This window comes from Saimiri boliviensis, chromosome 3 (genome assembly GCF_048565385.1).
Source record: "Saimiri boliviensis isolate mSaiBol1 chromosome 3, mSaiBol1.pri, whole genome shotgun sequence".
In the NCBI taxonomy this organism is placed as follows: domain Eukaryota; kingdom Metazoa; phylum Chordata; class Mammalia; order Primates; family Cebidae; genus Saimiri; species Saimiri boliviensis.
Window position 1 is genome coordinate 102366536 of NC_133451.1, and position 14959 is coordinate 102381494.

Genomic DNA, 14959 nt, shown 5'->3' on the forward strand with positions numbered 1-14959 from the left:
AATATAATCCAAATAGTAGGTGCTCAAAGATTTGGCACACAAAGCAGGTTAGTGGCTCCCTTCCTCTCACTTGTTGTAGTGGACTGCAACCCCATAATTCACTGAAATGAGCTCACGGCTTTCTGCTGAAACAGAAAGCTCTTCTTTGCTGTTTATTAAGAGTTTAGTGTGGAATGAGTAGCATTTCAGTTGGGGAAGATGCAAAAGTTCTGGAAGTTGATAGAGTGATGATTGCTCAACAATCTGAAAAATATGTATATTTTACTGCAACTTAAAACAAAAGTGTGAGTTTGTGGGGGCTGGGAGGATGGGGGATACAGTTTCAGTATTATACATGAAAGAACTTTTTTTTTTTTTCATTCTCACAAGATCTTTTCCTTTTGGTGCTTATAAGAGAGTCCAGAATCTTAAAATATTGAAAGGTGGAACTTGGGACCCAAAAATAAGAAAAGTTCTAACTAATCCAAATGGGTAAATCTCTTAATTAAATTGGAGTGACAAGATTTTCTAACTGCAAAAACTGGAAAGAAATTTAACCTCTAAAATGCGTGGGAATAAAAAAGTCATCCAGGCAAACATGTTCACTATATAAAGACCTGGGGCTGCTTGTCTTGGAGATACTCACACTGATTTTGGATCTGTTTTGAGTCAACAGTTTCCCTCTGAATGGCCATTGTCAAAGGAGCTCCAGAATATTTGAAGAACAATATTATATATATTTAATTTATTTTTTATTTTTTGAGATGGACTTTCACTCTTGTTGCCTAGGCTGGAGTGCAGTGGTGCGATCTTGGCTCGCCGCAACCTCCGCCTTCTGGGTTCAGGCGATTCTCCTGCCTCAGCCTCCCAAGTAGCTGGGATTGCAGGCATGTGCCACCATGCCCAGCTGATTTTGTATTTTTAGTAGAGATGGGGTTTCTCCATGTTGGTCAGGTTAGTCTCAAACTCCTGACCTCAGGAGATCCGCCTGCCTCAGCCTCCCTAAGTGCTGGGATGACAGGCATGAGCCACCGCTTCCCGCCTAATATTCTGTATTTTCAAATGTTAAAAAAAAAAAAAAGGTACTCAGAACATGAAAATTATCTGTATAAAGGGTTTGAAGTATGAAGAATCTGTGTTACTAATTAGCCTCATTAAATAACTGTGTCAAGATTAGAATATTATTTTCCCCAACACTTCAATCTCATATTTTAACTGCAAAGGGATCAATTATTGGATAATCCACAAAGGACTGCTACAAATTATTGTGATGAATGAGACCTTTCCAGGGAAAGGGACTATCATGCCAGTGGCACATCGGTCCTGTGGACTGCAAGTAGGAGACTGGACTATGGCTCCTTTGGGGCTCAAGAGAGAATGCTGTGTTCAATTACAATGTCCACTATGAGGCCGAGGGGCGTGGACATTTGGGCCTGGATTAAATTAAGACCAGTGATATTAACATCATCAGGATCAACACAACCAAGATGTAGGGTGAAAACATGAACACCTCTGGGTGCTGCACTAGGAGGTCTTCTCTAGGAATCCTAAAAGTCAGGAGGACAGAGAACATAGATCTAATTATGCCTTTAAAGGAAATTCATCACTACAGATAGCTTGAGGTGGCATTTCAATAAATTATTCCTCCAGAAGGTAGAAAGGACTGCGAAAGGACTGTGTTTGTTCTCAAGCACCTCAAATACAACTGCATATAACTCAGGACACAATACAGACAAGTAGTCCCTGCAGGGAAAAGGCATTTCTAGAAGAAAACACTAAGGCTGCTTCTTTGTGATCTGAGGCTTAAAGGTCAGAAGCATCACACCATTTCTTATGAAAAAAATTTTCTTTGGGAAATAGTAGAAGTAGAGATTGGGAAAGCGTTCAGGGAAAGCATTTAGGGGAAACCACGTTTCATGCATTCACTGCATTTATGTAGCTGTAGTCAGGCCTTTGTCAAAAAAGATAGGGGATTAATAAGGTTATTAAATAGCATGAAAGTCAGAGAGATATATTTCTCAACTTAAATAATTCCAACTTTAATAACGTGTTAATTCATTTTAAAGAAAAAAAGTCATGGCTGGGTGTGGTGACTCACACCTGTAATCCCTGCACTTTGGGAGGCAGAGGCAGGCTGATTACCTGAGGTCAGGAGTTTGAGTCCAGCCTGGCCAATATGGTGAAACCCCATCTCTACTGAAAATACAGAAATTCGCTGGGCATGGTGGCACACACCTCTAATCCTAGCTACTTGGAAGGCTGAGGCATGAGAATCATTTGAACCCCGGAGGCGGAGGTTGCAGTGAGCTGAGATTGCACCACTGCACTCCAGCCTGTGTAATAGAGTAAGACTATGCCCTCCTTCCCCCCGCAAAAAACTCCCAAGAGTAAAGAATACAAACTCATACTCTCAGGTCAACCCCAGTTTGAGAACAAGTGCTCTGATTCAAAAACTCTATGAATCAAAGCAAATTAAAATACTCTTATATAATTTTTAAATTCCCAGAAATACCTCTTCAGATTTTTCAGGCTTTGTCTGTAGATCCAGGGTGAAAACCACTTCTCTAGCCTATGACTTTATACTTAGTGGTATTAATACCTCCTAGGGTCTTGTTCATAGTCATATTGTAAAATCTTTTTTTAGATAAAGTTGCCATTCTATTTCAGCTGGTGCTTAACATAAATGCATTGAATGAATGACTGAATGAATCCACACTAATGCATTTCACCCTGAGACTGTCTTCATAGGCTTCGTGTGTATAGGCGTATGTGGGGGTGTGTGCGGGTGGGCACATGCCTACAGTAGCTATCCAGTTACTTTGGACTATCTTTGTACCTCTGCCCCTCGTAGGAAAGGTTTTCAGGAAAAGTTTTCTTCTGTTGCTCTTCCCTTGTTTTTGACCTGGGAAGTCAAAAGCTCAAACCAATTGTCATCTACTCGTAGAAAGCAGGTTTCTAGCATCCAGTAGATGATGACTGGCTTGCTGACTCTGCACACATCAGATGTTTCCTATTCTATCTGAATAGACACAGGGCATGAACAAGGGGCGCCTTACAGAAAGAAGACTGCTCATAGCTTATGTTGCAGGTGGCTTGTAAGGAAAGTGCAACCACAAACTCCCTTTTTAGGAGCAGATGGATGTGGCTGCAGACTCTTGGAATTACCTCCGTTTTGCCCTATGCCTAATCATCCTCCAAGTTCCCCTGGCTCCATTCCCTGAAAACCTGTTTATCTCTTTAAGCAAACTTTTCCTCTACCTCTGGACTTGCCTTACCAGTCCTGGCTTTTTGGCCTCTCCTTGGATTTCTCCAGGAGAGGGGACAATACATTTTAGGTTGGTGCAAAAGTAACTGCTGTTTTGCCATTGAAAACAATGGCAAAAATCACAATTGATATCTTTTGAACTAAATATATACAATTCTTAATTCCAGGTAAAAAAAAAAAATCCAGAACCCTAGAGGGTGACCAGGTGGCCCTAAGAATCTGTGCCAGTTTGCCAGCATTATTGCCACCAGTAGATATCTTTCTGTGTAAATAAAGACATTTTCTCAAAAACTGTGCCCACATCAACTCCTTGACTTGACTATTTCTGCTAACCTATGCCACACTTATATTCAAGACCACTAAAGAGTTGAGGGAAAAATTATAGAAATCTACAAATACAGCCTGTGTTTTCTATTAATTTCTAGAAAGTAAATTACATTCCCCTTCCCTAAGGCCATCTGGATGATTAAAAGCAAACACCACCAGAGACCAACCCTTAGCATTTGTTAATGAGAACATGAGGGTCCCCAAATGAAAAGCTTAATTTCTTATCTGAATCCTAACTCTACAGATAAAAGAATGCTCAGATATGGGACTTGGAAACAGCTGTGTTGCTCTTTTTTTCCCCGTATTTTAATATTAGCTCAGCTCAGTGGGCCTCAGAAAGGGGGCTGTGTACATTTTATAAGCCCCTGGAAATATGTTTTTAGTAGTGCTCTAAAATCAGCCTGTTCAATGTAACTACCTGCTCTTAATATACACAATGTAAAATTATTTAAAAGGAAAGAGGGAGCGAGTAATAGAAAGTAGAAGTCAGTCAAGAACTCAAATTCATTCGTTATTTTCTGCAACCAACAAAATAGGACCTTCCAACTGTTTCTTTGTTCACTAAATAAATATTGTGGATATACTGCTGCAAAGAGAGGGAGAGGAAATGGAAGAAGATACTCACCTAGTTCGGGTGCTTTGCTTAGCACAAATGCATAAGCCCAGAATTTGCTGACAGGTCCATTGTAAAAACCCTGGTCACAAACTGACTGCTTCAGGCCTTTGGTCATCAAAATGTACACCATATAAGCACCAGTTCGAAGAGCACCGAATATACTTCATAATGAAAAGAGAAAAGAAACAGCATTTAGGAAAATAGTTTCACTTCTCACATAAACCATACTTAGAAGACTGGCTGACTACTGGCAGGAAATAGGCATCGAAGAATCACAATTAGTTGTATTTCCTTGAAAGCATCTTAATACGTTCTGTAAACAAGAGCTAATAGAATGACTCAAGCCCTTTATTCTGAAAGCATACATGATACCACTTCCTCTTCAGCAATGTTCCAAAGAGGATTCATGAAAAAGGGTAATAGATTCAGAGTAGGATCTCATGAAGAACACTGGTGACCTATGAGTTTCAGCTTGGGAACTATTTCTTAGAGAGCAGTTGGGTATGGCTACAAACTCTTGGAATTACCTCAGTTTTGCCCTATGCCCAATCATCCTCCAAGCTCCTCTGACTCTATTCCCTGAAAACCTGTTTATCTCTTTAAGCAAACTTTCCCTCTACCTCTGGACCAAGAATTTTGGTCTCTCCTTGGATTTCTCCAGCAATCTCCAAATCACTTTCCACTCTCGGATCCATCTTTCTCAGAGATGTCAGCATAAGTGAGACTCCTTTGAAACCTTAGCTCTGTAACCTCCTCCAAGAAGCCTATTCAGGCAAGATAAGTGCTCACTCCCTGAGCTCCCTAGCACCATATGCTAACACTGCCCTAACACTCTTCTTCAGCGCCCTGTGATGTGTTTATCTCCACATAGGCACAGGAGTTCGAGAAAGATTGTTGAAAAAGTGAAGAAAAAATTAACAAAATTTTTAAATCAAGGAACTGGTAAAGAAACAGGAGAGTTCTGGAACACACTAGGTTCTACAAACACAACCTGCAGCGGGAAAGCACTTGGTAAGGGGAACAAGCAGCTGCTGTTACGAAGTCAGCCCCTTAAGTGTATGTCCCAGAGCGTGTGACCCACGCCCCGTACTGAAAGGAGACCTGGCTGACCATGTGGGGAAGATGGACCTGCCTAACCTTTTCTGTCCAAAAGGGCAGCCTCTTACTCTAGAACTCAGTTGAGAGATCAATGAATGATCAATCGTTGAACTGAGAAATTAAGCCTCTTTTCTCCTCAGATGCACTGTTTTTTATTTAAAATATCTTACTAGAGTTGCTCTAAAATAAATCATTCCCCTAGGCTAACCTGTCCAGAAAGCATACATCCACCAACTAGAACTAAAGGTCAACTTTGTACAGAATCAAGATAATAAAGTTGAATTCCTGGCAATTGTCTATTAAGTTGGGTCTTTGTAAGTAGCTTCTCTAAAGATGGGAAGACTCCATCAAATGGTGTTACTCTTTCCAGTGTATGAAATTGTCCTGCAGAGGATTACTCTCATTTTACAGATATAGATCCTCTTTAATCCCTCAGTGATTTTTCTCTGTATCAGAATAAAAACCTCAACTCCTTTATCAGGACTGACAAGGTCTCTCTGCAGTGACTCTCTCTCTGCATTCTCCATTCTCACCTCCTGCCATTCTCTTCCTGCTCACTGTGAGCCAGTCACTGCAGCTTTCAGACACATTCCATTTTCTGCCTCAGGACCTTTGCATTTCTCCCCTGTTCATTACAGAACTGGCTTCTTTTTGCTTTCTTATCTCAAGGAACTGTCTCCTCCCAGTGGAATGACCTAAGTCTTTACAGTCCATTGCCTGTCCTAATTCTGGGATGAAGGGTTGATTTCATTAGCAGCATCAAGTAATGAAGATTTTTCTGGATTTTTTGGGTATACTGCCTTTCCCTCACCAGATGATGGCTATTTTATTTTTTATTTTTTATTTTTTTATTTTTTTTGAGATGGAGTCTCACTCTTCTGTCACCCAGAATGGAGTGTGGTGGCGTGATCTCGGCTCACTGCAACCTCCGCTTCCTGGGTTCAAGTGATTCTCCTGCCTCAACCTCCCAAGTAGCTGGGACTACTGGCATGCAACACCATGCCTGGCTATTTTTTGTTTTTTAGTAGAGATGGGGTTTCACTATGTTGGCCAGGCTGGTCTCAAACTCCTAACCTCGTGATCCACCCACCTCGGCCCCTTCAAAGTGCTGGGATTACAGGCGTGAGCCACTTCTGTGCCTGGCCAATGGCTACATTTTTAATATGTAAGGTTGTCACCATCACCAAATTAACATACTCGCAGCTTAAAACACCCATAATTTGCTACCATAGAGAGTCATATGGAACTATGAATGAGGCATTTCCACGGAGGCATATGTAGCAGAAAATGTTGGTTGCCTATGCAAGAGAAAAGTACCTTCTTCCTTCTTATTAAGAGAACCCTGATTCTGATGAGGTGCTTCCAAGTTTTGATTCTTCCAAGGAAGGTCACTTTATCTCAAATTTGGGAGCAAAACTGAAATACCTAAGCCAGTTTTGGTAGCCCCATTTTCCTTACCAGTGATTTGTAGGGTGAGTTTGTGACAGACATGTGCCCCAATTCTAGCCAAGATGATGTAACAAGAGGCTTCTGACAGGTTGGGAAAGGTTTCCTTGCCCTTAAACATGTACCGCCTGGAAACGCAGCAGCCATCTTGCAATCAATCTGGAGAGACCTCTTGAGAGCAAAGCCAACACAGAGGATGGCAAAGTAGTTTTTTAAGATGTGACAGAGCTGCTGAATTAACCAATCATTCTGTGACCGTATCTCAAGATTTGTTGTTCTTAAGATAGTAAATCTTGCTTATTGGATCACCCATTCAGAGTTTTGCTTTCTATTACTTACAGAAAAAGCATTCCAGTGGACAAAAGACACAAGATCTGATTTTCGGTAGACTTTTTTTTTTTTTTTTTTTTTTTAAGAGACGGGGTCTTGCTATGTTGCCAGGCTGGAGTGCAGTGGCTATTCACAGGCGTGATCCCACTACTGATCAGCATGGGAGTTTTGACCTGCTCTTTCTGACGTGGGCCGTTTCACCCCTCCTTAGGCAACCTGGTGGTCCCCCGCTCCCAGGAGGTCACCATATTGATGCCGAACTTAGAGCAGTCACCCCATTAGCATAGCACACTATAGCCCAGAACTCCTGGACTCAAGTGATCCTCCCACCTCAGCCTCCCGAGTAGTTGGGACTATAGGCACTCGCCACTGCGCCTGGCTCAGAAGACTTTTGAAAACTAGTTAACATTTTGTGCAGAAGTTCCCTCTGTGGCTATAAAATGCATCTAGCCATAGATACTGCTGTTTAACTATGTACTACATCAGTTATCTGCTTTTCATATACCAGTGGGGGAGATGTCAATGACTTTCGTACAAGGCCAAAGCAAGAAAACATGCAAATGAAGCACTTTCAAACTGTATCACTCCTTGCTCACTAGCCTCACGTCTGTGATCCTTTCAGAACCATCCAACCACATTTTATAGAGCATCCCCTTCCCCACTGCCTCCAGCCCACTATATCCAGAAATCATACAGCCCAGAACCCTTCCTTTACTCTACCTGCTATTAGACTATGAGATTCACACATGATCAGAGTAGATCCAAAGAATGTATCTTTGAAATAGTTATGATCCTTTCATCCTTTTGGGTCTCAAAAAAATATTGTAATTTATTCCCAATTTCTAAGGTATTCACACAAGTTCATTTATTCTTTCAAGGGTCAAATATGTATTGGCATGGTTTTAGATGATGGATTGAAAAAAATAATCATTAAGCTAACTCTGGCTAGTGGGTGGTAATCCTGGAAGACTTCAAAGGAAATGGTATTTGAATTACGGGCAAATAGGTATTCACAAGTTTGAGGGTCAGGGTATGGGGAGGTCATTTCAGAGCACTGTAGAATTGAAGGTTTTGGTATCATGGTGATCTGCAATATTGCTGACAGCAAGTGTATAGCACATATTATTGTCCCATATCTGGACATGTGCCTCATTCTCTAAGCTCTGAACAATAAGGCTGACTCAGAACAGAGGACAGTGGCACTTTTCAGGGAAACCGTCAGTGCCAGCCATTGGGCCCATGTGTCTGTGGGCAAAGGCGCATTGTTGAGATGTGATAGTGCTACTGCTGGGAGCACTGTGGGGGCTGCCCAGCCAATGGGATGATTGTTATTTGTAGGGAGCCACTAGCTCTGCCCTGGCACATTTCAGCCTCTGGACACTTTGAAACCAGGTGGTTTTTTTTTTTTTTATCACAACAGCATCACACTGTGACACTTTACCAAAATATACTGTAAGGTGAGGAGACTTTCCTTCCTCCCTAAGTTACATTAGCTTGAGAGGCAGCGTGACGCAGCAGGGAAACATGCTGCTGTGTTCTGCTGCCCCCAGTCCCTTTTCAGGCTCACAGCACATGTTGCTAATCAATCTCAGCACTCTTTCTGGCCATCCCTGGACAATGCATTGAAGTTCTAGACCACTCCAAGCCACTGTCAGTAGATTAGAGTTGCAAATCGAAGCCTTTGTACAATAGGCTCCAATCACAGCCCAATCACTTACTACTAATAGTTTCATAATCAGCCAAGTTACTTAAGTATTCTTTCATCCAAAATGAGTATAATAATATCTAACATGCAATTCATCTTAGAAATTTTGTAAAGCAAAATAGTTAGCATCAAGCCTCTGATATATAGGTGTTCAACGGAACAGTTTTCGTTATATTACTCTTCTTACTTTATTACTATTTGTGTTATTATTATTGCTGATTTACTTTGGCTAACCCTCAACATTGAAAACAACCTTTCTCTCTGATCTTATTTTGTCAAGTCAGAGAGGTTAAGATTATTTAACCCTACTTCAAAGTTAAGAAAACTGATTCACAGCTAATTTAATTTGCCACATTGACTGTTCATATTATTTCTATTGCTATGAGAATTTCTATTTATATACATTTTTTTTTCTTGGGCAACCAAGTTTCCAGGAGCCGAGGATGGGTGTCATTCTTGAAGCACTTCTCAGGTTTCCTGAGGCCTGCTCCTGGTGTGGCAACCCTAAGAGGGATATCTCCTGCAGTGAGGTTGCTCTTGTGGAGCAGCAGAAGCTGGCCAGAGAGCGGGGTCAAGGAAGGGCAGGCTGAGCAGTCCACACCTGGTGGGCTCAGCCCCCCAGTCCCTGATCTTGACTCTCATCTGACAAAAGGTAATTATGCATCAACTTGCCAGAAGTGACAACTAGCAAGTTTACAACAGGATGCAAAATGAGCACATTCCATAGTAAGGCTTGAAGGAGAGGCTGTTGGTATAGAAAAGTGTCTGGTTCAAGTGAAATGTATCTTTCCTTCAGATGATAAAGATTATTCTAAATCTAGAGCCTCAAACAGGCTAAGGGTCTGGACCACTGTGTTGAATAAAGGCAGATGATTACTTCATCATCTTTCCAGCTCTATGGTCATACCTTTTTTGTTTTTTTAAAGAAATATACCATACAGGCCAAGCATGGTGGTTCATGCCTGTAATCCTAGCATTCTGGAAGGCCAAGGTGAGTGGATTACTTGAGGTCAGAAGTTCAAAACCAGCCTGGCCAACATGGTGAAACCCCGTCTCTACTAAAAATACAAAAATTAGCCAGCTACTTGGGAGGTTGAGGCAGGAGAATCGCTTGAGCCTGGGAGGTGGAGGTTGCAGTGAGCTGAGATGGCGCCATTGCACTCCAGCCTGGGCAACAAGAGTGAAACTCACTCTCAAGGAAAAAAAAGAAAAAGGAAAATAAATATACCACATATATCCTTTTTGTCAAAGCCAAATGAATCAATGGATCAATGGAGTAGCAGAGAGCTCCGTGGAGGGAGTGGTATGCGTTTCTGTTCCCTCTGCAACATCAGACACAAGGCAGCAAGGAGATGAGGAGGCCGCGATCACAGTCCTGAGTAGCTAAGGTGCTTTCTTCTCAGACTCCTGCTCTGGGTTCCTAAATCCACAAGGAGCCTGTTTGCTGATCACTAGCCATTTGCCATGAAGTATCAGGAATACCCATTATACAATTAACTGTGGTACTTTGTGGGTGGGGGAGGGTACTTTCTATTTTGTACATTTCTGCACTATTTGATTATTTTTTTTTAAGCGATAAGATCTTGTTCTAGTGCTCAGGCTGCAGTGCAGTGGCGCAGTCACAGCTCACTGCAGACTTGAACTCCTGGCCTCAAGTGATCCTCCTGCCTCAGCTTCCCAAGTAGGTAGGATTATAGGCATGAGCTACTGTGCTTGTCTATTTAACTATTTTTAAACAAGCACATATTAGATTGATAGTTTTTTAAAAAATGAAAATGGAGTCTCATCATCTTGTCCAGGCTGGTCTTGAACTCCTGGGCTCAAGCAATCCTCCTGCCACAGCCTCCCAAAGTGCTGGGATTATAGATGTGAGCTGCTGCACCTGGCCTATATTGTTAGTTTTGAAAAATCTATTTTAAATAGGTGGCTGGTCACTATTGACGCAATCACAATGGCACTAGCTTGTAAGGCTTTACTAGTGAATTTTTAGAATGAGGTTGAGATATAACACGAATCCCTAGTCAGCCTCCGGATGACAAACTGGCATTAGAGGTGGTGGAGAAAAGACTTTCATTTATTAAATCAACACATTCTTAACACCCACCAAGTGTCAGATATTACAATAGTCATGAGGGAGGTTGGGGAGGGGAGTTTCTGCAGCCTATCGTAGCAGACAAACACGAAAATAAACAAATACGTATGTATAATAGAAACAGTAGGAACAATAGTGGCACTGAAGAGCTGAAGAGTATATGTGTGTACACCGTTGGGAGTTTCCTTTGGATATTTACATAAACAGATGTTGGACCTAAAACTTTTTTTTAAATAAAAGTTTAGAAAGCAAGTTCTTGTTTTTAGGTTTGTTGTTGTTGTTTTTTCCTTTTATAGGGGTAAGTATTGTGGTCCTTTTTAAAAATGCTTAAGAGATATAGCTAATCTTCTTTAAAACCAGGCTTTGGGCTGGGCTGGGCACAATGGCTCAGGCTGTAATCCTAGCACTTTCAGAGGCTGAGAGGGGTGGATCGCTTGAGCCCAGGAGTTCAAAACCTGCCAGGGCAATATGGTGAAATCCCATTTCTACAAATGCAAAAATTAGCTGGGCATAGTGGTACACACCTGTAGCCCTAGCTATTCAGGAGGCTGAGGTGAAAAGATCGTTTGATTCCAGGATGTAGAGCCTGCAGTAAGCCATAATTGTGCCACTGCACTCCAGCCTGGGGGACAGAGTGAGACCCTTTCTCAAAACAACATAACTACCTAGGCTTTGACCATGACATCTGACCATTTACTTCCTTGCAAAAAGACTGAACAACTCCGTATTTTAACGTTCCACTTTTATTACCATCTGGAAGTCAAAAGGGAATCGTTCAGTAATGTTAAGAATGCCAGAATTCTGCCCTGGGGAAAAAAAAAAGAGCCTTGGGTATAAATCATCAGTACTTTAAATTATTTCTACAAGGACATCAATAGTTGATAAAAAACAATTTTATGTTGTTCCCTTATTGATCTCAATTTTAAATGTAAGATTTTTGGAATCAAACCATAGTTTCTCAATGATCTTTTATTCTGAGATCTCTACCAGCCAATCTCCACCCTACTAACTCAATAACCAAAGGTACAATTACTTTTCAGTATTAGGCAATGAAAATGTTTTATCACACTTATAGTCTGCAAGCAAATGGGGGTGGGAGCGGGAAAGGAGGGAGATTTTTGTCAGTTGTCCAAACATAGCAACAGGTGATCCAACAGTAGCAACTCTTTGTTAACATAGGAGGGGTCAATGAGTTTCCTGACAGCAAAAGTGGAACTGCTGTTGGTCTTAGACTCTGACAGTTTCCAGAGTAGGAAGAATATCCAGTGATGCCAGAACCAGTTAAAACAAATTAATCTCAAATCCACTTTAATGCCTCTAGATTTAGGGGATGATATAGGATTACAGTGCCTGTGATACAGAATTATGGCATCTCCATGGCAATATCATATCTCTATAACAACATGCACCCCAGATTCTAAATGCGTTCCACACTTGAGAACAGTCATCTTTATTTTTATTTTTAAGTTCAGGGATACATGTGCAGAACGTGCAGGTTTGTTACATAGGGACACATGTGCCATGGTGGTTTGCTGCACCTATCAACCCATCATTTAGGTTTTAAGCCCCACATGCATTAGGTATTTGTCCAAAGCTCTCTCTCTCCTTGCACCCAGCCCCCCAACAGCCCCAGTGTGTGATGTTCCCCTCCCTGTGCCCATGTGTTTTCATTGAGAACAGGCATCTTTAATAGAGAATGTCTACTTTAATTTGGTCTAGTGGCTAGCCTTAGCTAAAAACATATTTTTCAATAATATAACAAGCCAGATTAATATAATATAACACGCCAACAAGTGTAGACTTTCTCTTTTTTGTCTAATAAATCAGCAGTTAAATGGGGGCATAGGTGGTAATTTTTCTGATAATTTTCTTTCTCTACTATTTAACAATTCAGAGTGTGTACCATCACTTTACTTTTGATTACTTTATGATCATTTCTAGGTTTGAGTCACTTATCTTGCTCGAAATCTTTAATCAGATACGTCCATTAGAAAATTTGAAAATCTCCCCGATATCTTGTGGATCAAGAAACATGAGGCAAAAATTACACGTCACATTATCGAAATAAAAAAACACATATTTTGATCAAGCAATTCCACTGTTGGAATATGCATTAGTCCGGTCTCACACTGCTATAAAAAACTGCCTGAGACTGGGTAATTTATTTAATTGACTCACAGTTCCACAGAGCTAGGGAGGCCTCAGGAAACTTGCAGTCATGGTGGGAGAAGCAGCAAACATGTCCTTCTTCACATGGTGGCAGAAAGGAGAAGTGCCGAGCAAAGGGGGAAAGCCCCTTAGAAAACCATTGGATCTCATGAGAATTCACTCACCATCACAAGTACAGCATGGGGGCAACCGGCCCCATGATTCAATTATCTCCCACTGGGTTCCTGCCACAACATGTGGGGATTATAGGAACTACAATTCAAGATGAGATTTGGGTGGACACCACCAAACCATATCGGAACATAATATACCTTTATGTAGACCTGCAAAAATACGCCAAGCTGTATGTTTTATAATATCAAAAGATGGGCTGAACATAGAAAATTGGCAAATAAATTACAATGAATATAATACAGCCATGAAATGTACCAGCAACCTCTGCATCAAGTGCTGACATGAAAGAACACCAACATGCATGATTTTTGCTTATTTGTTTGTTTGTTTGAGATGGAGTCTTGCTCTGTTGCCAGGCTGGAGTGCAGTGGTACAATCTCGGCTCACTGCAACCTCCGCCTCCTGGGTTCAAGCGATTCTTCCCCTTCAGCCTCCCGAGTAGCTGGGACCACAGGCGTGTGCAGCCATGCCTGGCTAATTTTTGTATTTTTAGTAGAGACAGCGTTTCATCATGTTGGCCAGGATGGTCTCGATCTCTTGATCTTGTGATCCACCCACCTTGGCCCCCCAAAGTGCTGGGATTACAAGTGTGAGCCACCACAACCAGCCAAGATGCATGATTATGTGAAAAACACAAGGAGCAGGATAGTACCTATGGTATGATCCAATTTTGTGTAAATTTTTAAAAAGGTTATTCATATATGTGATTATTACCATGTTAGAGTTTCATTTTATTATATCAACATGTCACTTTCTTCCAGAAGCTATTAAAAAATAGCTTTAAATCCTCATTTCTAATGTCTTTGTCATATTTTAAGTGGATATCTGGTGTCAAATAATCATTTTTTTAATTAAAAAAATGATACCTTAAAAGTCTGAATGTTACCTAGACATTAACTCCTTTCACAGAGATCTCCTTAGAGATCTGACATGCTAGCCTGGAGCTTTTAGTCAAGTGGGGAACCAGACAGTCAACAACTATGAAAAAAGAACAGTTATAAATAAATTAAAGCTGAAATACAAGATAAGAAAGGAAAGTACTAGATATAAAAGCTGAACTTAATTTAGAGCAATAAGGAAGACAGAGGACAGAGATAAGGTCTTTTTGGAGAAATAACACTTAGGCCTTGAGGCATGAAGTAACTTCCACAGCATTCTGTGTAAAGGTATCTAAAAATGACTGCTAAATGGTGTCCTAGGATGATAATCTTGAACTCCTAGACTGAGAAAATGCTGCATGTTGCAGTGTGAAGCCTGTCTGTGCTGAAGACTTCATGGAAGAAGCAGTAAGTGAGGAAAGTTTTGCAGCACAGAGAAGCTATCTTCATGGATAATATGATCCCCTGATAAACATAAGACAAGAGTGCACTCTAAGGCTGCCATCTCAACTCACCGCCAATCCTCTTGATAAGTCAGAAAGCTTCAATCACAAACAGATGTTCTGATTAAGTGTTTGATAGAATGGGTTGGTGTCAATTCACTTTCAGAAGTAGCTGTTTATTTTTCTAACTTGTAAACCTAAGCTTTTTAAAAATAAAAAAGAAAGCTTTAAGGGTGTGAACGTGTCTCAGATTATAACTCCTTTGTTTTTCAGAGATTGGATGTGTTCAACACTGCTCAGCACTGTCCTTGCTTCTGGAGTGTGCACCTGGAAACAGCACACTTGCTACAGTTACGTGGCACAGCAAAGAAACGCAGGGGCCAAGTTTTAGAAACGAACCCAATAAAAACCGCCTGGCAGAGTGAGGAGCGGGGAGG

At 41.1% G+C, this 14959-nt stretch overlaps 1 protein-coding gene across 2 annotated transcripts in view; it reads right to left on the reverse strand.

The window, feature by feature from the left end:
- Positions 1–14959, reverse strand: part of ELOVL6 (ELOVL fatty acid elongase 6) — a 147920-nt gene that overhangs the window by 6461 nt on the left and 126500 nt on the right. For both annotated transcript variants that reach the window (XM_010340074.3, XM_074396567.1), the window contains one exon: positions 4197–4348. In XM_010340074.3, the coding sequence (XP_010338376.2) occupies positions 4197–4348 (152 nt within the window). The remainder of the gene's footprint in view (positions 1–4196; positions 4349–14959) is intronic.